A 26,166-nucleotide genomic window follows, 5' to 3' on the forward strand; every position below is an offset into this window, starting at 1 on the left:
CAGAAAAGCAAGTAGAGTCAGGTTGAAAGCCACAAATCTATACATCATTGCCAACCACCACCGTGCAGCACGAGAGACAAGGATCCATCTTTCAAAGTTGCACTTAATTTTGCTGAGCCTGGGAGAGGAGTACGAGTGCAGTTTGGTTGCCCAGAAAAAAGGTTATCATCCAGGGAAGGAATTGTGACTGCGATTTCGGGCAACTGATAGCCCAGTGGTGACGTGACTTCTACCAGGTAAAAGAAAGGACTTTGAGGGAAGTTGACTCTGATCAGGACTGCCTCACCCCCCGTCGTGAACCAAGTAGCCGCCGCAGGAAGATCCCGGTTGACTCCATCAAATCCACAGCATCCTTGAGCATCCTGTATCCCTTGCATCAAGACGACTTTCATGGGAAATAACTGCAGCGGCTAAACATGCCTGGAACTGACTGAAGACTGCTTCACCTGTTCAGGTAACTGTTTGAATGCTTTGCTGGTCCCGCTGACTGTCTCCCTGTTGGAGTTGGTCGCCTAAAGTAACTAACAGTAGGCAAAACAACTAGCCAGGGATTTTGCTCAAAGAGCTTTCGAGTGCCAAATCTGTTAAATCTGCCCGTGCTTGTTTGCGGTTGAGTGACATGTTTTGGTTTACTATATGTGTGTGTACATGTGTGTGTTTTTAACCAACTGGCAGTAGTCAGTAGGTATTTATAGTTAGGACCATATTTACAAAGGAAGAGAGTTTTTTGACTTGCTTATATCTTTGGCGCAGATGGACGAAACTTCACGAAATTCCCCCCCAAAAGATGTGCCAGTAAGTCTAGTTGTGCATGTAAAGTTTTGGGGTGATCAGTCAAGCGGGGCCGAGGAAAAAAAAAACAAGCATTTACAATGCAATGGTCTCGGCAATATTATAGGTAGAGCTATTGGTATTGCTCATTATTTTTTTATCATTTTTGTACCCCTAAATAAATGGCAGTCATTTCTATTGGCATTAGTTTTTTTTTTTGCATATGTGATACCTATTGCATTAGCATAGAGAGAGTGAGGTAGTGAGATAGAGAGAGCGTGGGGTATTGAGAGAGAGAGTGAGGTAGTGAGAGAGTGAGGTAGATAGAGAGTGAGGTAGTGAAAGAGTGAGTTAGTGAGAGGTATTTTCTGACGTAGTGAGATAGAAACAGTGAGTGATGTGAGATGGCGAAAGATTGAGGTAGTGAAAGAGAGAGTGAGGTAGTGAGGGATGTTGTGAGGTATTAAGATAGAAACAGAGTGATGTAGTGAAGTAGTGAGATAGAGTGATGTAGTGAAAGAGTGAGTGTAAGTGACTTTGTGTATTTGAGAGAGAGAGAGAGTGAGGTAGTGAGATAGAGTGAGTTAGAAAGAGAGAGTGAATTTGCGAGGTAGTGAGAGAGTGATGTAGTGAAGTCTTGAGAGAGTGTGTTGTGATATAGTGAGGTAGTGAGAGTGAGATAGAAATAGATCATAATAGATGTTCTTATTACCCAAGAGCCATTTTATTGACATGGCTGGGATTCGAACCACTATCCCTAATAGGAGCTCCACTCAGTGACCAATTTTAGAGGTTTAAGAAAATATCTGATCATTTTCAACAGATTTAGGTCCGTTCCAGGCCTATTTTCACAGACCTGGTGACGAGAGGCACATTTGGCAGGCCCCGGCTGGAGGTGTGAAGCCCTTCTGCGTGCTGGGAAAGGGACACCTCCGCGGGGGGAGGAGGCCTGCCGTTCCTGCATGTGCCCCAGACGTGTGAACGCCGACGCCCCGGCTCACTTGTGCTACCCGTGTGAAGAGCATTTGTAAGAGACACACTTTTTCACGCCTGGCCAGATGGGCAGCTTCTGCCAGCCGTGGTTCCCAGGCCTGAGGGGAGGGAGAGGTGCGGTTTCATCCAGCAGCGATCGCGCTCTTCAGCGTGCTCCATTGTGGGGGCACGTGGACCGCACCTCTGTAGGACTCCAGACCCACACTTGGATATTAGCAAAACATCTGCACTGCAACCTCGACATATGCACACAACCAAAGTCGTGCTGACAACACCGACCCAGAAGCCCGGGTGGAAATCATCAACAAAAAGTGATTTCCGGAAACACGTCACAATTTCCAAACGCCAGCACCAACTATGTTGGTCCCACAGGGAGGGGTGGGGGTGATAGAGGTCTCAACAGCCGTCCCTGCCACGATTGGACGTACCAAGGGTTACAGATATGAATAGTGCAGCAAACGCAGTAGCACCAGGACCCCCAGGTCTGCGAGTCCAATTGCCTCGATTTAAGGATGTAAGCAGTACCTAGCATACCTGCTGAGAGCCCCCTTAGGCCTAAGACTTATGCCATGCCATGCATATATGTTGGACGCCAAGCCCTCAAACCGGTTGGCCCGGCTGCGAAAGAGAGAGCAAACCCAACGGTTCTCGCCGTGTAGATTCTATCTCCTCTTTCCTAGACCCGCGGCGGACATTTCAATTACAGGCTGACGTTTTACGCTGTTCAGGGCGGGAAACGAGCAGGGAGCCCACAACCTCCTGAAAGCATGAATGCAGGAGGGAGGTGCAGGAACTCTGTAGGCCTCCCTGCTACCCTGCGGGGTCTGAAGGAAGATGGCACTTGGGACTGTTTTCGCTCTCCGGGAGACGCGCTCTGAAGCCCTCGGGCGCCCCCGAGATGATCTATACACGCTGGGAACGCTGGACACGCTGGGACCACAGAAATAAGGCAGAGCAAAAGGCAAGCACACCACTGCCTTTCTCCGAGGCTCAGGCAAAGCAGAAATGCCTCGGAGAAACGCAGTGGCGGTTTCAGATTCGGGGGCGTGTTTCTTTTTCTCTCCTCTTGCCATTGGCAGGAGGAGAGAAAAACACGCCTAAAAAGGGCGTTGCTAAAAAGTGGAAAGAACACCAAAAAACACGCCCCTGAATCTGAAAAAGACGGAGCCTATTTGGAGGGACGGCTCTCTCCTCCAATAGCTGGCCTCCGGTAAGGTAAGCTAAAAGAGAGGCGGGCTAAATAGCCACTCTAGAAAACATTAAATCTTCCGACTTCCGGTTTTGCCTTCGGCAGACCGGTAGTCCTCGACCTAAAAAGGTGGGGGCAGAGGGGGTGGGGGGGGCGTGGGGTCCTGAGACCATAGAAGCAATCAGGCTCACCCGCGGTCCACATCAAAAGCACACAGAGTGGAGCCAGCAGACCCAGGTAGACGTGGCAAGTCCGGGGGCTGGGGTCCCCAAGGCTGAAATCGGCCTGAGGAGGGGGCCACGAGGCCCACTTCCCCTTGGAAAAAATAAAAACAGAAGATGGGTCTGCCCATTTAGTCACACCCCCTTTTCCTTAGTAGTATGTAAAGGTGTTTCCTCTTGTATTCCATATTGAAAAACAATTTGAAATCCTTAATGGAAGTCAAATCATTGTTGATCTATTGGAGCACAATCTGGTGTGTAGTGACTGTGATTTGTGGTTTATTTCTTGTCTCCTAGTGAGAATAGATTCAATGGTTCTCCCTTTTAAATTCTTGAACTATGCAAATGCCCAAACGCCATAGCATCACTCACACACCCACTTCCAGACCAACACAGGGTCTCAGACTCACACACCGACACAGGCACTCTCAACCCCACATAGGTACTCACAGGCACTCAAACCCAAACAGATACTCTCAGATCCATTCACAGACCCACACACCCACTCTCAAAGGTGACAGATTACAGAAAGGAATAAATAGTGTTAAAAAAAGTAGAAATTCACTGGGGAAAAAAAAACCAAAAAGGTTACAGGGATGTTATAGTTAGGAAATAGATTTTTTTTTTTAACTTGTTAATTCCCACTGGAAATTTAGACACTACTACAGCCTGAACCGCTGAACAGAAATACACCAAAGTTGGCAGAAAGTGGCTGTTGGCCAGAATGCAACCTGTTTGAAAATTGGCGTAAATCTGTTCAGTAGTTTTAGAAATATGAAGCGAAATCCAAAAACACACACACACACACACACACACACAAAACCCACTCACCTTCCGAGGACCTGACAGTCCCTGTGCTTAAATCTGTTTGGTCTTGATTCCGGTCCAGGGAAGACATGGCTTGGCAGTTCGGGCTGGACTGTTCCCATGAGGCACAGGGTCAAGACTGATTTGCATATGGCCATGTCTGAACTGGGGTGGCGTAGTGGGCAAAAGAACGATGGATTTAACCCAGATCTCTTGACTGGGGGAGAATGTCTGCATTGTCAGCATTCCGTCCATCATTTGTTTGTTGTAACGCTTTTCGCCCTAAGTGGGATGGGTATTCCCAGACGTGGGACCCGTGCTCACTACGCCACTGGAGTCAAGCTATCCTGGCTGATGACGGCTGATAGCCAGAAACCGGTCCTAGGATGCTTGATTCCGGTCCAGGGAAGACATGGCTTGGCAGTTCGGGCTGGACTGTTCCCATGAGGCACAGGGTCAAGACTGATTTGCATATGGCCATGTCTGAACTGGGGTGGCGTAGTGGGCAAAAGAACGATGGATTTAACCCAGATCTCTTGACTGGGGGAGAATGTCTGCATTGTCAGCATTCCGTCCATCATTTGTTTGTTGTAACGCTTTTCGCCCTAAGTGGGATGGGTATTCCCAGACGTGGGACCCGTGCTCACTACGCCACTGGAGTCAAGCTATCCTGGCTGATGACGGCTGATAGCCAGAAACTGGTCCTAGGATGCTTGATTCCGGTCCAGGGAAGACATGGCTTGGCAGTTCGGGCTGGACTGTTCCCATGAGGCACAGGGTCAAGACTGATTTGCATATGGCCATGTCTGAACTGGGGTGGCGTAGTGGGCAAAAGAACGATGGATTTAACCCAGATCTCTTGACTGGGGGAGAATGTCTGCATTGTCAGCATTCCGTCCATCATTTGTTTGTTGTAACGCTTTTCGCCCTAAGTGGGATGGGTATTCCCAGACGTGGGACCCGTGCTCACTACGCCACTGGAGTCAAGCTATCCTGGCTGATGACGGCTGATAGCCAGAAACCGGTCCTAGGATGCTTGATTCCGGTCCAGGGAAGACATGGCTTGGCAGTTCGGGCTGGACTGTTCCCATGAGGCACAGGGTCAAGACTGATTTGCATATGGCCATGTCTGAACTGGGGTGGCGTAGTGGGCAAAAGAACGATGGATTTAACCCAGATCTCTTGACTGGGGGAGAATGTCTGCATTGTCAGCATTCCGTCCATCATTTGTTTGTTGTAAATCTGTTTGGCTGCCAACACTTCAACCAGGAAGTGTAGGCAGCCATCTTGGGACTCTGCTTCTGCAGTGCACCACAAATCAATGTTAACAAGCATTAGCATAGCTAACAGGTCTCACCTTTCTGGCTTTATATGTTTTTAGCCAGACCTATTGCCTTTACCAAGGTCTATAAGTGCCTTCAAGCGAGTTCCAACAGTGAGGGCAGGTGGGAAGCGACAGAGCTCATAGATGCTTGAGCAAATCAAAGAACAAGATTTAAAGGCCTATTTGCAATGGTTTGAGCGCACTAAATGTAAAGGCATGGGCTGCAGCTGCGCGAGCTCCTTCCCATGTCGCTGAAGACACCTCGCAGCAACACTACAAAGGAAGTACCAAAAACAAAACCAGTCAAATGTGGGTTTAAATCCAAATGCAGCAACTAATATATGGCACTTTTTAAATCGACTCATTTTCTACCAGTACCGCAGGTCCAATAAACAAACACAATCCGAGCTGGATACACAGAAGCCAGATATAGAAGGGGTAATGATACATGCACACATTATCTTACGAAAATATTTCTTGGTCCCAAACTTTACAAAGCTTCCTGAAAAATAGGAAAACCTACACTGATTCACGCCCCTGTTAACCTAGAGAGGCACTGCTTTAAGTAGGCCAGCTCTGCTATGGAGCTGTCAATCACAGGGACCTTGCTCTGAAAAGCCCAGCTCTGCATACATTAGAAATGTGTCAAGCAGGGAGAAAATCCTCTGCACAGACCCCAGCAATAATCTGAAATCTCGCACACTTGCAAAATAACTGGTCTTTATTTTTATTTGATCACTGAGTAAAGTAAGTTTGAAACAACGATAGGTGATAAATGTTTCCTATTCAAATGACTTTATAAACAATGTTCTATATTAAAGCGTTGTTTACTGTAAACAGGTCAGAGGCCTGTAGAAAAGGGTATAAATGACACACAAGGAGTTGCTAAACATGCAGTTCCCTGTATGTCAAACAATTGTCCTCTCTTTAGGGCACATCGACTCCCAACAAGTCGTAACAGTAGAAGAGAGGGTGCAAGAAACTGGTGAACCATTGCAAATAGTATTTAGAGTAGGCTTTGACCAAGGTTGCGAGGGGATTGTAGCCGTATTTCCTAACTACACCAAGTGCATCTAATACTCTGGGAGTACTGCTGGAGCTTGGCGCGTCGAGAGGACTGCTGTCTCAGATATCGACCCTTAAGGGCGACAGTCTGCAGGCCACAAATAGTGTCTGAGAGGCGGAACTGCCAGGACTCCTTACAGATGTGGTGTAGAACAGTGTAGTGCCATATGCATTATATACATTGTGATATTATGTGGTGAACATTGACTCCATGTGTTTTAAATTAACTACATTTTGAATGTACAAAATGATGTTGTGCTTTTGCACGATTTAATTTTGTGCCTCCTTGAAACTTCAGAGTGGGATATTTTCATTTCACAGCACAGAGCAAAACAGCCTTGATGGAACAGAACGTGTGGAATGCGCACTGGTTATTGTCGACGGAGTGGAGATTGTTTTTGCCAGAGAAATGTGCAAAATGTGCTTCTCGATCTCAAGACAAGCCCTTGAGCCTGTCCAGCTTAGGTGATTGGACTGGACACAGCTGGTTACAGCCAGCCTTGGTTTTCATAACAGAAGCAGGGGGGAGAGTTTTCTTGAAACTTCTCCTTAGGTTGAGTAAAAGGTATTTAAGGCAGGAAATCTTGGAGCTCAAAGGAGCTTTCCTGTGAAGTGGATGCACTGTCACAGGCTATCTTCGGGGTTACTGATCGAGACATTTGCACGACTTAAGGGCTCCCCGGTTGTGCTGGCCAGAATGTTGAAAGACACTGTTTCGGTGATGCATTTCCATTACTTATTTTGTGTATCTATGCTATAAGTTTCATTGCTCCGAGTATATATTTCATATGTCTTTGTACTGTGTGTACGTGTTCTTAATGTACATTTGATTCTTTCATTGGACAGTGCTTATTCCTTGCACTGGACATCCATCATTACTTGCATGTGTTTTACTATTATCCGATTGTGTTTTATCCCATACATACACACACACACACACACACACACACACACACACACACACACACACACACACACGTTTTGCCCATTTCATTTGACATCTGGGAAAGTCTTTCTTTCAGAGAGGGTTGTATTAATAAAACCCCATGCTTCATTTTGAAACTGCCTTTTGAAGGTTCATTTGCCTCGTTCTGTGAGTGCAGAGTTTCTTTTCCAAGAGTGCCTCATCTTGGGAGTGCTGAATTTCTTTTATTAAGGAGTGTAAAGCAAGACAAACGGGTCCTGTGCCCTGGTGAAAGAAGTGTCTTGTAATGGCAGTTCAAGCTGGCTCTCTTTAATGTTCTACACCCGGCGTACTTGGCCCCCACACGACTCATATTTTACCCTACCCACGCAGACAAGTGTCCGCACTGGAAAACGGCAGAGCAGTGTTCACACATGTAATGAGGAAGTGACAAACGTACCCAATATTGGCAGGAGGTCCTCGATCGCCTGAAACGTGCTGCCCATATTCAGCTGGAGGCAACAATTAAAACACGGTTTACTGGGCCTTATCCCTACCAAAGAAGGGTCAGTTATAGGCTTACCCAACTGAGTTTCTTTCTGGCGAAGAACAGAGGCCATCAGGTGGCTCTCCTGCTGGCCTGGCAGTTCGTGCTGGACTGTTACCATAAGGAGCAGGGTCAAGTCTGATTTGCATATGGCTGGGTCTAAAATGGAATGGCATGGGGAGCAAATAAACGATGGATTTAGGCCCAGATCTCTGTACTGGGGTTAATATTTGACATGGTTCAACATTTTGTACATCAATTGTTCTTTTTTGCATTTGTCACCCCGAGTGGGACGGGTATGCCCAGACGTGGGTCCCGTGCTCTCCATGCCACTGGAGTCGAGGTAGCAAGGCTGATAAGGGGTGAAACCCCGAAGCCGGTTGTAGGATGCTCGTTTCCAGTCCAGGGAGGACCTGGTCTGGCAGTTCGGGCAGACTGTTCCCATAGGGAGCAGGGTCTAGACTGATTTGCATATGGCGGGGTCTAAAATGGAATGGCATAGGGAGCAAAAAAAAAACAATTGATTTAGACCCAGATCTCTGTACTGGGGTGAATGCTTGACATTGTTCAACATTCTGTCCATCAATTGTTCTTTTTGCACGGGCCCACGATTCTGGCATGGTCCAGGGGCCTCATGGAGTGGTCTTGGGCAGAACTGAGACACATGAACGAAGTCTGTGCATATGAGCAATTGGATGATTGTCAAGAAAGGGAGAGCATGATACAGGACATAACTGAAGAGGGAAGAATGGTGCAGAGTGGAACATTGAATATGGCATCACCAGAGAGGGTGACACAGCCCCTGGCAAGTGGCCAGGTGAGGGCAGCCCCAAATAGCGAACCGTGAAGGGAGATGCAGGAGGTACTGCTATGGAAGAGCATGGAACTGGATGAGTGGGGATGGGGCTGTTGGGGTGGCCCGCCTATAGTCAGGAAATGAGAGATCGAGACAGTGGATGAACCCCCCCACCCCCCCCCTAGAGAGATGGTCCTGGGAAACAGTGATTGAGCCTGCAGAGACCCTCCCCTAAGGACAAACTTGATCCTCCTGTTAACCCACCAGCATGACGTCATCCTGACTAATGATCACTATTTTTTGGACACTTGTGTGTACTGGCACAGCTGCAAGTTCCTCGTTTTTAGACAGCCATGTGCTGTCAATGTTACACTATTGGAAAATCTTGATAAATAAAACATTTTTAAAAAAGTTACAAAAGGGCAGGGATTTAGCAAAGTATGGCCTTTTTTAAAATGAAAATACTATTTTAAGTTCAGTCTTTTTTGAGGGGGGCAGGGCAAACACCGATCCCATTTTCTTCAGACTAAACTCATCTTGGCTGGTCATGGGTTCCTGGTGTAATTAATTAACAAAGTCCAAGAGATACAATGACGAACAGTATGACTTACGGCATACACACCAAGTGCCCACTGGCTGCCAGCACCCCACAGTGACATTCAGAGCCCTCTGAATCGGTGAGCTATTGCAATATTTTATAAATCAGAATAGGCAAAATATCCAACTACGTGACAAAATCAAGCCAAGCCCTTCCAACAGCTAAATCTTTACTCAAGACATTTAGGTAAAAGGTTTATCGGTAACACTGGCAAATCTCTGGACACTCTTCTCTAAGCTTACCAACAATACAGAACCACATGACCTAGAAGGTGCCAAGACCTGGCTCTTAACTCCAACAAATCATATAGCTCTGTATTGCTATGGACATGCCCAATTAATACCCAACTAGGCGCAATAGCCTAAAGGTCTTCGCCATATCAACTAATACCCGCAATAAGCACCTACCATTTTTTTTTTAATGCTCACCAGGTTGAACTGTTGGTGAATTCCCTGGCAAACAAGTCTGCACAGCACAACACATGGTTTAACTTTTCTGCAATTGCAGAGCAGGTTATTGCACCTTAATCTGTTCCACAACTGTATGCATTTTAAAGAGAACATAAGAAGTGACTTGGCCCCTTGCAGTAGTACACCATTCGCACTTTAATAGTGCTGTTCTCCGTACCGTAAATGCTAACAAAAAAAAAAAATCAACGTAAGCTGAAATTGGGATTCATTTGCTTTTATTTACTGCTAGTTTGTACTGCAGGACACTCACTTTAAAGCTTGAAGTTTGCACATGACTCATTGTTGCTCCTAGGAATCCAGGTACAGACGTTATGTGGAGATTACAAAGTAGCACAAGTTTCTTTTTTTTTAGCTTGCAAGAAATTAATACATCATTGTATTTTATAGGAAACTGGGTCCGTGTAATGCACAGTAGGACATGCAATGGTTTTAATTAACTATGCATCATAAATAAACTGAATTGAAAACGAATACCCTAACACATACACAAAAAGTACAATAGCACACAAACCTAAAGCTAAGTGTCTATCATACTAGTGGATAGATGATGCCCAACATGCAGGTAAATTATAAGTCGGTAATGCAAAACAAGATGGGTAATTTATATAAATCAGCGCAACAAAATGGAACAGTTCTCTGCGTAATATTTCCTTGCAGGCTGCCAGAAAACAGCAGGGGTTTAGTAATGGTTTGACAGCCTGGTCATCATGACTACCTTAACGTACAATCATCGGGCAACCAATTTCCAGCAAGCCTCGAGGCACTTGTGAGCTTTAATAATCATGCTATTGTTCATCTTCATGTCTCACCATCCTTAATCTACTCCATTTCCTCTACCTTATCTAATCAGTTGGTCTCTTCTGACCCATACTCACCCCCTCATTTTTTCACCCCTGCCAACTCGGATAGGGCCCATTTACCTTTTCAGTCCCTCTGCATCCATACATTGCCCCATACCCCTCATTTCTTCAGCCTACTTGCTCATCTTCATACCATTCTGTCCCCGACCATTACTGCTCAGTTCACTAATTTCCTCATACCATTTTTTCTCCACAGTCCTCTCCTCTCATTCACCCGTCTTCCTTTCTTCTACCCATGTCCTCTCCCACACTTGGCAACGCTCAAGTTTTTTTTTTTCTTCACTCATTTCAGTTTGTTTCCTTCCTTAACTCTTGCCTACTCACCAATTCCCCACCCTATCCCATCTTCCCTCTTCCTTTCTCTATTCTTTCCTCACACTAACATCCTGTCCCACTTCCCAACCCACATCCCTTCATTTTCACACCTCACCCCCATTTCTCACACTTCCCTTCCCTGGTCTTTCCCATCACCATTTTTTTAACCAATGCTTCCTTTCTCATAACCTCTGGGTTTTTGCCCCCTACAATAACCATATCTTTCCACAGCTTGTTACCTCAACAGTCCTCTAGTTTTTCTTTGCACCCCACTCTCCTCGTTCACCTTTGTTTACTAAATCACGGGAAATCCCTTTTCCGTGCCATTCGTTTCCAGCTGCTTGATACCATCAAGACAAACTAATGTCACAAATCTATTCTGTTCAATCTGTTGGTTGTATGACGTAACAACGCATGCCTTTACAACGATATATTTTTTTTTTTTTTTTTTTTTTTTACAATACATGCATTTACCACACAGGTAAGTATTAATACAGTATATATACACACATTTTCACTGAAAATACCAAGGGTTACAGTGACGTTATAGTTCGGTTTTTACACACACAAAACCATAGAGATTCAGCAGTTATCTTAAGTAACTATACCTCGTGCCATAAGGTAACTATTACTCGCATTTCCCGACATGCACATCTCATCAATACTTTCACTGAAAATGTTGCAGTGATATAACCAATGTCTTAGAGGAGGTCATGAGTGATGTAATACAAGAGGTAATAAGCAGTGCAAGGCAAGGGCGAAAGTAATAGTTACTTGAGATAACTGCTGAATTTCTATAGTTTTGGGAGTGTACAATCTGAACCAAACTATAAAGTCCCTGCAACCTGGAGGGGGTGGGGGAGGGGGTTGGGCTGCGTGGGTGAGGGAGTGGCTGTGTACGTAGGTGTGTTAATGGCTGTGAGAGTGGTTTGAAGGTCTGAGTGGGTGTGCGAGTGGTTGCATGGGTGAGTGAATGGTTGTGTGTGAAAGATATGTGGGTGAGTGACTGGTTGTGTGGGTGTGTGATCTGAGCGAGAATGTTTTTTTATGTTAATTGGGGTCTGGAACTGAGATATATATATATATACACACACACACATATATACACACACATTCTTACCGTAACTAGACTTACCATGTATGGTAACGTCATGCATTGTAAAAGCTCAAAATAAGCATGTGTGGTTAAAGCATAGTTTTAAAGGCACTGCGTAGTTATAACTGTTAAAAAGGACGTTTCCTCAGTGGGTCATACAATGACCACTGATTCTTTCCTGTACACGCCCACCGCAGCCCTCACTAACTTACAATGTCACATACATCATCCCTTCTGTATGCTATCACTATACCTCTATCACACCACAACACTCAAAACACCTCAGGACACATCTCAAACATCAGTACACAGATTACAAACGACACCAAAACCACTGCACCACCACACAGAACTTCTAACCAACATTGTCCACACAGCATGTCCAAACATCAAACACAGTACAACATACCACCATAGTGTACCCCTAAAATGGAGCTGTGGGTATTGACTACTATGTGCTTCACAAGCCCAACCTACTAGTCCCTGCCGTACAAGTACATTATCGTAAACCACTTCAATTCCCAGAGTTGCTGGCTGATCAGACAGATCACCTACAGTAAGCCATTGTGGGAGAGAGGTAAAGGCAATGATTAAACTATGTGATCCTTTTACAAATCCCTCCACCAAAAGGCACTTGGTATATAAATCTAGATAAAATGCTGCGGGACAGCATGGCATTTGGAGGACATTGCGTGGGATAGGTCTCAAACCTTTATTGCAACGGACTCTGGCTCTGTTGAGGGCAGATCTCGCTGAGGGCTGGCTACTACAGTCCAAGTCATATTGGATGACCCTGTTTGCTTGCAACCAATGCTGGGACCCACATACTATGGATTATTCTCCCAAATAGGTTTCATTCTTTTCAAATTCATTTTTATAATTCTGTAGTGAAATCGGGCTGGCAAATTAAGAGTTTGTTTTATGTGACTGAAATTGTAAGAAATAAGGGAGGTCGCACACCATTTTCGTAATCCGGTGTGATTTTAATGCGAAGATAGGCCGAAATGAAATCCAGTGTGAACCTTTATCTGTAACTGTTCGCACTATGTCTGGTCAGAGGCCAGATCTGAGAGGCCAGTTATTAGTGCGTAATCTACGGTCATTTAATATTTTAATTCAAGCTCCCACTTTTGTAAGTTACAGACTAATATTCCTTTGTACAGTATGCTCGACTATGTAGTTTCAGGGGTACCAGTGAAAGTGGGTTTAGTGATCATAACCCAATGAACTAAAACTCGGCTTGCCGATTTGTCCACAAACCATCTTCGTGTAAAAGTGTTAGCATCCCAACTCCCAAAGATAAAGGAATTAGGTTTAGGTGGCAGGCAACAAATATTTTGTCCTTGCTGACGACCACTGTAAAAGTTAACCTTGGTCAGATTCTAGATCACTTGTTAATTGTGGACCATCCAGCATCGAAGTGATAGCAGCCTTTGAAAACGTAAACCTATCCATCAATTTCCTTCTAACTGCCTGCTAAAAGTGTTGGTTACCCAGACGGGCTGTTTTGATAGGTAAAGCAGGAAAAGCTACTCAATCTTTGCGAGCCACTGTAAATCGTGGCCCTCGGAACAGAGATGCTATTGGTAATCAAGAAGTTTATAAAATGAACGTCTAAAAATGTAAGTTGGCCCTAAAGATGAAGCTTGGGCTAAGTTTATAAGATCCTGCAAAGAGAATTCTAGAGGTTTGGGGGGGGGGGGGGGGGGGGGACTGTGAATGGGAGACAGTTAATGGACCCCAAAAGCAATGGGTTAGGGAATATTAGTGTAGACAGCCGGACCCACCACTTAAAACACATGTACTCCTTTAACAACTAAGGTGATAAACAACCCCCCCCTCCTCCTCAACAGTAGGTTCAACCTTGAAGTGATCACTGCCATATTCATCAGTCCATCTAGAAAGGCACCTGGCCCTGGCGGGGTCCCAATGGATCTCTCCAAGAGAACATCACACTGTGGACTCTTATTACTACCAACACCCAGAATGCTGCAGTGCTCTATGGGATTCCTGCCTGTTACCAGTTAGCTGCCATCATTCCCATATTAGGAAGGGCAATAGGCAGGATACCAGCTGTTATCAACCGATCTCATTCTTGGACTCGGTTAAAGTTGTTGACACATTATCCTGCACATAGTAGAGAGCTAGACCAAACAGTCTGGTGCCCTCAATAAAGTACAATATGTTTTTTGAGAGGGCCTGGGGACCCAAGAACAGTACCTTAATATGGTTTTGTTGATTGAGAAGTACACAATTGCCATAAAAGGGCTCCCTCTTTCTTGCATTCATGGACCCAAGCAGTGCTTTTGAAAGTGTGATCCACTCCCAACTGTGGCTCTACCTAACTCAGATGGGACTGTCCAAATCTTTGGTGGACTTTTTGTAAGGGATATAATGTGGCTTTTCGGCAATGGTCGGGTTTGGCACGGAGGACAGAGTGCACAGATACCTTGCGTTTGTGTGCAGACGTACGCCATGGCGGTGTCTTGGCACTGATCTGGTTTCTTTTATATATAAATGATTTAATTCATTCCTCATTGCCAAATGTAAAGATCAGCCAATGGTTTACTCCATCCCATGCCCCCCACTGCTTTATGCAGATGATGCTGTTCAGCCCTCCTATGTTATTCTTTGGGAGCATTTTTAAAAAATGCTTTACGCTGGCATAAATCTATTAATATTAAGTTCCTTTGTATGCTGGAGTATACAATTCTTATGCAATGATGACGGATTTGCAACAGGTAGAAATTATGTGGATTGTAAATCCTATTCCTCGCCTGGTTCCTTTTTTATATTTTTTGTATATGTGCTGCACTCGAGCACTTTATTGACCTCTAACAGTGTCATGCGTCGGCCGCATTTGCGGTAGCGAATATTTTGACAAGTGAATGATCACATGGTGCGATTTATCTGACATTTATATGATATAACCAATTTTTACATTCATAAGGGGTCTTTTATGATTATATTCGAATAAAAATAAATCAATCCATCAAATGCCGTTCTTGTCTGGACCAAGATGGACTGAGGGGCCTTGAGAAATGTACTAGTCCACTCACTATGGTGAGCCAGAATTTATCAGGGCAAGCTATTTTTTCAGAACATACTCACCCATTCTAGCAAGCTGACAAGAACAGGTGTTCTCTTCATTCAAAAAGTTAATGAGCACTAGAGATGCTTTTCAATTTTGTTTTTATCTCGTCACATTTGCTCTGTGTTCAAAGACAGAAAAGATTTGTCAGTTTGCCTGCTTATAATTATCTGCTTATTTTATCCTGGAGCTCGTTTACTTTTCTTTCCCCGACTGCAGTTAGAAGTTTTGTAAAGTGAACTGTCTGACAATCATGCTGTACGAGTGTGTAATGAAAGGCAGTAGGACGTCAGTATTTTTCCCCCTAACATTTAAATAGCTTGCAAATGAAATGCATAAATTTAATATATTTCAGTAAGTTAAGAAAGCACATTTGTTGTAATTCTCAGAGATGGAAACAGATTTTAATTGGATCAAAGTCAGTCAACATTTCACTTGGTAACGTGCAAATGATAAACATTTTGGCTGAAACCTTATACGCTATATAGTTATCAGTAAAACTGCATGCTTATGGGAAAGTTGTGGCAATTTCAATGGAAAATATGCTGTCTGTAAAAGATTTACCGCGTCATGATTTAGTAATATAATTATTAAAAGTGAGAGTTTTTAAACATGAACTGAGAATCATTCCTGTCCCGTCCCGATGACAAATCCACTAGTGAACTAAGAGGCAGTCAGGGGTCATGTGTATCCAGTATGTGGGCGAGATTCTTATTATACATAGCGCACACAGTTAGTATATTAAATCAAAAGAGTTCCTTCTTCAGCAGAAATGCTGAACTGGCATATTTGGAGGTGCTCTCACATGTGATAATGAAGAAAAAGGGTGACTCGGTAAAATAAAGTATTTGCTGAGAATCACACAATTTGAGACAAGTTTACAGGGCAAGCACATTACAGTTAGGTTGAGGAGATTCAAGTCACTAACCTAGATTCAAGTTTCAAGTTACTAACCCTGTCGGTCTAGTAAAATTTTTGCGATTGTTCATGGCCTGACACAGTGGGATGTAATTCTTTAAAAACTAGAAGGGAAAGACAGATGAAAGACCGCACCCCGCCCCCCCCCCTCTCCTAAAGTAGAGTGGGATTTCAGTGACTGTCATGAGTGCTGCAGAGAGTAAACATCAAATATACCATGAGTTTCCCCAATAGTGAGGATTCATACATTGCGTGAATGAGTAGAGACAACAGGAGAGTTTATGTTAAGAGACTGACAGATGATAGGTGAATTCTATATTATATGTGACGAGGACACTACCCTCCACTCTGGAAAAGATCCAAGTTGATTTGTACCTGCCAGTTTGGTTAATATTGCTAATAAGTATTAAGTGGGACCTAACCACAAGGAGACTCTTGAAATTGAAACTGTAATTTGCAATAACCTAAATGATTAGGTATTTGCCACAAAGATCATATGTGCTTTATTGCTTGCTTCGAACCTGAAAACGACATTTGTTATTACCACAAAAGGAAAAAAAACAACAAACAAAAAGCACAAATAGTGCTGTTCTTTCCCATTTCAAGAAGATACCTTTTTTAGAATATAATGCATCTTACAATCTGAAGTCACGTGTTCTCAACAAACAGTAAAAATTAAGGAGATTACCTAGTTCCAAGAAGATTATCCCAGACACGGACTTTACTCCATCAACAACCCTGAGTATTCCTTACGCCAGAGGTCTTCAATCTATGGGGGTGCAGTGCAAAGGGGGGCTGTACAGTCATGGGAAGCGGAGCACACATTCCCCAGCCTCACTTCTGCCTGGAATTCAAAATGTTTGGCCTTTGTTTTGGAAAAAGACAACCTTACCCGGACGGTTAATTCCAAATAGTTAAAATGCTTCAGCTGGAGTGTCATTCAGAAAGTGTCAAACGTTGTGAAACCAAAGTCGGACAGACAGCTAAACAAGCTTTCCTGCCAGGTTGCCTGCTTGCCTTAAAGAAATGCAAATGTGCACGATTTAACCTGCAAATGTAAAGGGTAATGTGCAAATGTAAGGCGTACTTAGGAGCCGGTACTGGCTTTAATTGATCGAGTCACTCAAAGCTTTGTGATAAAGATTTATTCCCTTTGAGCGATAGTGTAAAGAGTTAACTACCGATCTGTAAAGAGCGTTTTTAATTGTATTTACATAGTGCTTACGGGACAGTTATATAAAAAATAAAATTACGTACGGTCTGGGTATTACTAAAATCTATATTTTGGAAGCACCATTTTATGGTAAAACGTTTTGTGCATTTTGTAGCAGCCTATGTTAGACTGTGTAATGAAAGTTTAAAATAATGATCTACATATTCACAGTGCTTTTTGTCATAGGCTGTGACCTAGTAGCACTAAAAATACACAAAACACTATTCTCCACTGCACCAACCAAGATTTAATTCTGTGGCTCACTGGTTGCACACAGACCTTTGCAGTGCTTGAACAAATAGAGGTTTCATCATGTACTATAATGCATTTCCCTCTAACAACTTTTTTTTCCCATTCAAGCTGCCCGTTATTTCACATGAGCTACCCGTCGGTTAAATGCCTAAAAACGTACAACATATTTTGTTTTTAGCCACACCTTTCACCCAGCACCCACGCTCCGACTCAGGGCCCTCCAGCACCCCCACCCCCCCCCCAAATATGACTGAGGTCAACAACAGCAGAAGACTACTAGAAACAGGAGTTCATTTTTGCTAAAATAGAAGAGCCTGCTTTCAACTGTTAAAAATAAAAACCTTTTTAGAAAAAGCAAGTGAAAGAAGATTAAGGGACCACACCTCCCCTGGAATTAAGGAAAGCATCCTACTTGGACATTACAGTTCATCATTAAAAGTAAATGGTATGTTATGAATTATGATGTTCAGCAACCTCCAGTTCCATATAGCTGTAAATTGCGCCGCCACCAGCATGCCAAGAAATATAGTATGGTTCTCATTGGATGGCGTGCACTAAAGTTGTGGCCCATGCATTAGAGCCATTATACCCAGGACCACTGGAATTATGAGATGGTGCGGTCACAGAGATGTTCACATAATTATAGATTTGCCACATATTGATTTTAACGCAAAAAAAAAAAAAAAAAAAAAAAGGTTTATAGCTCAAACGGTTCAAAAGTTACTTAAAAGCAGCAACACGTTGCCACGCAGTCGAAGACTAGGCATAGCTGGACTGGTAACTTTTGTTGCTTATTGCTATATTTGGGTGTTAAACTGGTACTAATGAGGTGCAACCACAGATGGATCATCTCTCAGGAGAAAAACAGGCACACCCATCACATTACTTCAAAAATATATCATCCAAATAAGTGTTATCAAATAAAATGTTTGGGAAAAATTACCATTGTGCATTTTTGGGTAATTCTTTTTGGAGACTTTGATATTTGTGGTAAGACTGACAGCAATCCACAGTCACCCACAAACCTTTGGTGTGCTAAACACAGCTTAATATTATTTCCCCACCAATATGGGATGGGGCGTTTATGGTTGTCGATAATGAGGAGTACCAGGTTCTAGAAGTGTTAGTATGTCTTAAGTCTGAAAAAGTTTGAAGGGGGGTGGGGGGGGGGGGGTCTCAGCCTCATAAAGTTTGAAGACCTCTGCCTTACACTAACCCACTAGCCCATGACTTACATTAGAGTGTACAGCACTTGGCACTTAACCCTCTCGTGTTCCCTAGCTCGTCAGCATTTAATCAAGACGAGGCATTCTGATTCTTCACAGCATGGTTCCAAATCAGTCACTTTTAATTAATGACAGTGTATAACAGAACCCCGTTCAGAGAGAGCGCTGTAGTTATAGTAGTGCGAGGTTCTATCTGAAATTTTTGTAATAGTCTATAGCCAAAAACAGTCTCTTTTCCTAGAGAGAACTGCAAGCCCTTGTGTTTATTTCTATTCATTTATAGTATTTTTATGGTATGGACCCAGCTTTGAGGGCGCCAGAGTCTTTAAGAGAATAAGCAATTGCAGGGTAATCTTGACAGGCGTGCACGTTACAAGCAGAAGTGGTAAAACGCGAGCAGGGAAATAAAGAATCAGCGACATTGCAAGTATCGGGAGACATGTCTCTGAAGGAGCAGATGACCACAGCCTATATCGGTTAAAGATTTATAACAATTCAAGTTCTAGGTCAGCATAACAGCGTCAACATGTGCATAACGTGGTGATACTTTTAGTCAAGAAACCGAAAAGATCCAGAAGTATCACACACCCAAGACTCCTTACTATCCAACTCGTTGCCTTCATATAGCATCGGGGAAATCCAACAGGTTAGTATTGCTATAACCACAAATCATCTGGTCCTCACAAAGGCATTTGAAAGAAGTAGAGGGGTTGGGCTCCATGGGTACCACTAAAAAAATATGAAGGACATTTCGTCGACGGAGAAATTCTCCCATAGGGATCTGTTAAGACGTGTTCAGGGAATGAAGACAGGAGCCGCTCAGATCATTAAGATTATTTACTCATGGCACAACCTGGCATCCAGCTACCTCCATGACCCAGCTGCAACCGACACCCGTGGAGTGCCCTCTGCCTTACATTCTATTCGCGAGGACACAGAACCAAGAGAACCTGAACGCTCTAAACAAGGTAAGCACAGAGATCACCTAAGTACACATCACAACACATCCTCTTCTCTTAATAATAATAAACACAAACAAAGAAAGAAAGGAAACGGAAGAAAGAAGAAAAAGAAAAATGCAAATTAAAGCAAAAAGAAAACATTCATGATCTAACAATCTTTAAGATAACCAGGTGGTCTACGGTTCCTAACTCACAACTCAACCGGAGTATCACACAACACATCTTGATCCACTCCCCTAAAACCTCGAGTAGAAGGACATTGATCATTGAAGTGAGAAACTTCTTCAGCACGTTTAGAATCATTCTTGACAACCCTGTCGGGCAAAAACATAGCACCAGAACAGCTTCCACCATCATTGTAGCTTTGATCAACAAAACCTCCCTTTTGATATAAAGCTACTCTGCGCAAATTCCAACGCTCTCCTCCCTCAATGACAACAAAATACCTACCAACACTCACAACACGACATGGACCTTTGAACTTGGTAAGACCACCCTTAATCCTTCCAGATTTCAATTTGACCTAATCACCCACCGAAATCTTGGAAGGGAGCACTTCAATATCACGTTCTCCTCCAGAGGACACCCACCCCTTAAGCCAAGCTGGAACAAGGCGTGAGCCAGGATGACGACCTCTCATAATAAAGAATGGAGACTTCAAAGTAACACTATGTGAAGTTGTGCAGTAAGCCCACAGTGCATCTTGAACAAAACGACCAGGAGACAAACCATTTGCTAAGGCAAGTTGTAAAGTACCTTTGATAAGCCGGTTCGCCCTTTCAACCATACCATTCCCCATCGGATTGTAAAGAGAAGTACAAGAATGCTTCACTCCACATCTCTCTAAACAACAACGCATCTCACCGGAGGGGAGTTGCGTCCCATTATCCGCAAGAAGGACTTGAGGAATGCCTTCACGTAAAAATAAAGTCTCCAGAACTGAGATTGTGGACCTTGTTGTGACATCCTTCAAGAATTCCAGATGTAACCACCGCGAGTGTACATCCACCACCACAACTGCAAACCTCATGTCCAGAGACAATTCTGAAAGAGGCCCAATAAAATCCAGGCAAATAGTATGCCAAGGTTGACCCGGATCTGCGATGTGACCCATAAAACCTTGCGAGCCAACTTTCAAACTCTTCTCGCTCTCTTTACAAAAAGAACACTTAACCACCCACTCTCTGATTTGGTCATCCATGGCAGGCCACCAAAATTCTTGTTTTATGCGCCTGATGGTCATACCTTGACCAAGATGACCCTCATGAGCAATTTTAAAAATATGTAGTCTAATGGCACTCGGAGGAACAAACCTCTCACCTCTCATAATGACATCCTTGCCATTCAAAGAAAGTTCATCCAACAACTTCCAATAGGGCCTAAGAGGAGCAGAAACCATGCTATCACGAGGAGCACCTTTCTTCATAAGAACAACAACATCTCGCAATATGGGATCCTCACTCATAGCTTCAGACCACTGTGCCTTGGAGAAAGATCCCAGGCTGCATTCGCAAACATCAAAAAAACTGCAACAGCCTCTTCATCTTCTAACTTTGACAATTTCTTTGTCTACAGTTTCCCAATCCAGTGACAAGCTCGATAGGCAATCAGGTTGCAAATTTCTCCACCCCTGAATAAACTCAATATCATATAGATATTCTTGTAATCTTGCCACAAACCTAGCAAGACGTGCTGATCCCTTTCGAGCCCCGCCTCCAGACAAAATTTAAATTAGAGGTTTGTGATCCGTCCTTAAGACAAATCGTGAACCCCATAGATATATTCTGAAATATTCTACACCCCAAGCTGCAGCAAGAGCTTTGCGCTCAATTACGGATTAATTCCTCTCAGATTGGGTGAGAGTTCTCGAGGCGAAAGCAATGGTCCTCTCAACCCCCCTCTGAAACTGAGAGAAAACCACCCCAATTCCAGTAAGGCTTGCATCCACTGTAAGGAACGACTTACACAGAGGATTAAAAGGTGCCAAAATCCCTGCATTACAAATCTCCATTTTAATCTTTAAAAATACATCAGATTGCTCCCTTTCCCAAACAAAAATTGCACCCTTTGCGAAGAAGTTTCCTGAGTGGTTCAGAAATATCCGCAAACCCGCGAACAAATTTTGAGTAATACTCAACAAGACCCAGGAAAGACCCAAGCTGATCTTTGTCCCTCGGGGAAGGAGCATTCTTAATGGCATCCAAAAGATTCTTTTTGGGAGCAATACCACCACTGGAAATCGAATATCCTAAGTAATCAACACATTCAGCCAAAAAACAGCATTTGTATTTGTTAACCGTGAGACCCTTTTGTTCAAGCTTCCATAACACTTGCCTAAGAGCCACATTGTGTTCTTGTATAGATTTCCCTGAGACCAAAATGTCGTCTTGGAAATAAACTACCCCAGGCAAACCTTTCAACAATTCAGACATCATTCTTTGAAAAACACTCGCGGCACAAGCCAAGCCAAAAGGCATACGAGTGAATTGAAAGATCCCTTCAGTAGTGATGAAAGCTGTAAATTCGCCAAAATTGTTAAGACGTGTTCAGGGAATGAAGACAGGAGCCGCTCAGATCATTAAGATGATTTACTCATGGCACAACCTGGCATCCAGCTACCTCCACGACCCAGCTGCAACTGACACCCGTGGAGTGCCGTCTGCCTTACATTCTATTCGTGAGGACACAGAACCAAGAGAACCTGAACGCTCTAAACAAGGTAAGCACAGAGATCACCTAAGTACACATCACAACAGGATCCTGTAACACTCGCCAGTAATATTGGTCATCATTACATTTTAAGGCTTACTGTCCAAAACAGGCACTTTACAAAGTCACGTACAATGTGATTTAATCCAGTTCACTTAATAAAAACGTAATATGACAAATGCTGCACACCAAGGTCCTGGTATCTCAAAACAACAGTGACCAACACAGATATAGCTCACAAGACACAAATACATAACACAAACTGAATTTTATTAACATTCACACCAATTAAAAAAAAAAAAAAAGGGAAATATGGCAGATCCTTAACTAGACACGACATAGACCTGAAACCAGAGTTCTCTGCTGAGGCCAATTCAGATGTGTTCAGTGCTAACAAATACATGATGTTAAAAACAAAGTACATTATTGGCTTCGTGAAAAACTAGAAAAGCAGAGCTCTAGCAAGGGAAGCTTTTATGCACAAGCGCAGCTCTAACAATGCCCTCAGCATTCTAGTAAAATATTTTATCTACCAACAAAATCTCACATACCTGCATCTGACAACTACTTGAATGTTTTTTCCTTTGTCATCTTTCTTTGTGTTGATGAACGAGCTTGTGATAGACATGGCGAAGACCCTAAAAATATAAACACATCGTCATGAGGACAAAGTGTGTAAAGTCAAGACAACCATCACATAATAGCCAGGTAAAGAAACAACAGTTTACTTTAAATACTTAATTAGAAATTCGCGCTGCTAAATTTCAGGAGCACACGGGCAGGATAAAAAATAAAGATAGGGGACCTCAACCCCTTTACAGTGTGTCCTGTGCGGAATAAATCGAACTTTTACTTTAAATGGCTCCGTGCGTTAAACAGAATGGCTGTCAAAGTGTAAATATCTGCCTACACATTCCAGGTTCCCCAGGTGATAAAGTAGTGTCAGATTTGCATGTGATTTGCGGGAGGGGGCAAAAACTACATACAGCAATCCATCCTTCTGGTATCTCATCAGCCAAACACATCAGGCTTACGGTGGATCTTTCGAATGTCCGAGACCATAGCAATTAAAACAAAACCAGAACTACGGTTTATCTGCTTATCTGTCAGAGGAGCATTGTGGTAATCTGCCTTAGGGGCGCCTGTAAAGAACCATACCCCGGTTTTCCTGTTCAGTCCATACAGACAGCGTCGGGCAGTTACCATCCCCTGCGCGACTAGCGGCATCTCCCAACTCGCAGCTAAAGTAGCAGGGACGATTTGCTATCATAAGACACTCGGCGACACCAGCCTCTGTCCTGAAGTCAGCAGAAGGGGAAACCCCACATTAATACCGTAAATGGAGATTTCGAGCAACGGAGCCCAAGTTTAGAGACCTCTTCCCATCAGGCACTGCATAAAATGACAGCTTAAAGAGTGCGCCGTTAGATCAGACAACCCATATCCTGATGCAATCAACCCCTGCCGGACATTAAAAAGTACTCCACTTACCTCAGCTACGACTCAGACACACACCGCGTGTAAACCCACTGCCTACTCAGCTGGAGCAAAACAAGTCAAAGCGACAGAAATTTTCAGCTACTTCCACAGATCTCGGTGAGCTCCTACTAGGTTTGAAAACCGCGCTTCCGCGCCAAGCGCCCAATCAGCAAGAAACCAATAGGAAACAGCGAGGCATGATGGGAGTTATTTTAAAAACCCATTTCAGTGGCCACAAAAGACAAAGAGCAGTGGACATAGAAAGAGGAAAAACAAAGCGCGACTGTTCAGGCTGTCACGGGCTCACGGCTGATAGTTTAGGAAGCGACCATCATGAAAAAGGTTTTTGTCCGATTCCTCGAACGTGATCTTCAATAAGACAATGTATACTGTTCTTAACGTATACTTTCCCTGGAAGAAGTGGGAAAACACCAGATAGCCAAAACAATTTTTCGCATCAACGAAGTACGATGAAACAGTGCATTTGTCTATCAAAATAATATTCTCAGTTTTAAACGGCGCGAACTCGACTTGAAGGTATCAGACCGCTTTACATGAGCACATTATGTTTTTCAAAGGAACCGGAAGGTTAAGTGGTGTGCCCAGTATCAGAGGATGTTTGATATATATATATATATATATATATATATATATATATATATATATATATATATATATATATATATATAACGTTTAAGCTAGTGACATTGTAAATAACAATGCCTTTTATTTATGTTTTAAAAACATAAATAAAAGGCATTTTAATTTATAATGCCAATAGTTTAAACTCATGTAAATGTGAGACCTATTACATGAACAAGCATTGGCATAGCCAATAGGTCTCGCCTTTGGGACCTTATAAGTGTTTAGCCATGCAGCATATTATCACCCACCAGGCAGATTTCTGTAATGGTACTGGTACTTGTAAAGTGCTTTGATACCTTCATTCGCGCTACATAATGCAAACAAGCATTGGCACAGCCAATAGGTCTTGCCTTTGGGGCCTTCTAAGTGTTTAGCCAGAGCTATTGACTTTGTCAATGTCTTTAAGCTGTGCTGTAGAGAAGTGTGGCTGCTGTGCAGCTTGCTGAAAAGTTTTAATAAAAAAGTGTCAGACGAATTTTTGTTACCATATATATGACCAAGAAGGCATTATGTACAACTGAACGATCATATTAAAAAAAGTATTTACAATTAAACATTTGCTCAGTTTTCTTTTGTTCTTGCAATGCTGGCAACTTGTTTCTGCCTGTTTCTGAGTGATGCTGTGGTGGTGCCGAGTGATGCTGTGGTGGTGCCGAGTGATGCTGTGGTGGCCCTGAGTGAAGCTGTGGTGGCCCCGAGTGGTGCTGTGGTGGCCCCGAGTGATGCTGTGGTAGCACTGAGTGATGCTGTGGTGGCGCTGAGTGGTGCTGTGGTGGCGCTGAGTGGTGCTGTGGTGGCGCTGAGTGAGGCTGTGGTGGCGCTGAGTGATGCTGTGGTGGCGCTGAGTGATGCTGTGGTGGAGCTGAGTGATGCTGCTGTTGCGCCGAGTGATGCTGTGGTGGTGCCGAGTGATGCTGTGGTAGTGCTGAGTGATGCTGTGCCTGTGTTCTGAGGGCCCCATTACTAAGTCTGTGTAAGTTGCTGAGCTAATAAACATTGTAGCTCCTGGTAGGGTACCTTTCTGGGCTTCCCTATAATATACCTTTTTAGGTCTCGCCTCCAGCGCATGCGCTGGTCTGGCGAGACATTTTGTGAGGGCTCCAAAAAGTGCTACCAGGCCAGCCTAGAGCTACAGTGCAAGTGCGCGGGCGCGTGCGTCACGCTTTACCACGATTACTTTCACATTCGCGGCCGTGCGTCCGCTTTGATGTTTGATCGCGATCACTTTCGCGGCCGCACTGTTCTCCGTGAGGCTTCAATAGATTGCAGCAGTTAAAACAAACATTGGCATAGCGAATAGGTCTCGCTTTTGGGACCTTCTAAGTGTTTAGTTATGCAACTGTTGCATGCCTAAACACTTATAAGGTCCCAAAGGCGAGACCTATTGGCTATGCCAATGCTTGTTATATACTTAATTAGTTGGCTACCCATTTATGTAACTGATCTATTGATAGCTTGTTCAAAACTGAAACTCGTCATGGTAGGAGAAGGTGAAGTAAATACAGAAGTACATTTAAATGCAATATATTTAAATTATAGAGTATGTCAACAAACTATTCAATTAAATATCACAGAGACTAGGCTCCAAGCGACACTTTTCTCATGTGAATGGGTCAGGAAAAAGGGCCTCCTTCAGGCTCCGTCCAGCCCCCTGAATGGCCTGCTCAGTGGATCTGATCTCATTAATGGGGGAGGGGTGAGGCCCGGCCATCAGG

At 43.7% G+C, this 26,166-nt stretch overlaps 1 protein-coding gene across 6 annotated transcripts in view; it reads right to left on the reverse strand.

Moving 5' to 3' along the window:
• KIF11 (kinesin family member 11) overlaps positions 1–26,166 on the reverse strand; it is a 271,380-nt gene that overhangs the window by 211,140 nt on the left and 34,074 nt on the right. For 2 of the 6 annotated variants that reach the window (XM_085606145.1, XM_085606146.1), the window contains exon 3: positions 22,879–22,965. In XM_085606145.1, coding sequence (XP_085462271.1) covers positions 22,879–22,955 — 77 coding nt within the window. In that variant the 5' untranslated portion in view covers positions 22,956–22,965. Of the gene's footprint in view, positions 1–22,878; positions 22,966–23,485; positions 23,734–23,818; positions 23,992–26,166 lie in introns of those variants that run through there. The other 4 variants (XM_085606148.1, XM_085606142.1, XM_085606143.1 and 1 more) reach the window with 4 other exon arrangements.

This window comes from Triturus cristatus, chromosome 1_2 (assembly GCF_964204655.1).
Source record: "Triturus cristatus chromosome 1_2, aTriCri1.1, whole genome shotgun sequence".
NCBI lineage: Eukaryota > Metazoa > Chordata > Amphibia > Caudata > Salamandridae > Triturus > Triturus cristatus.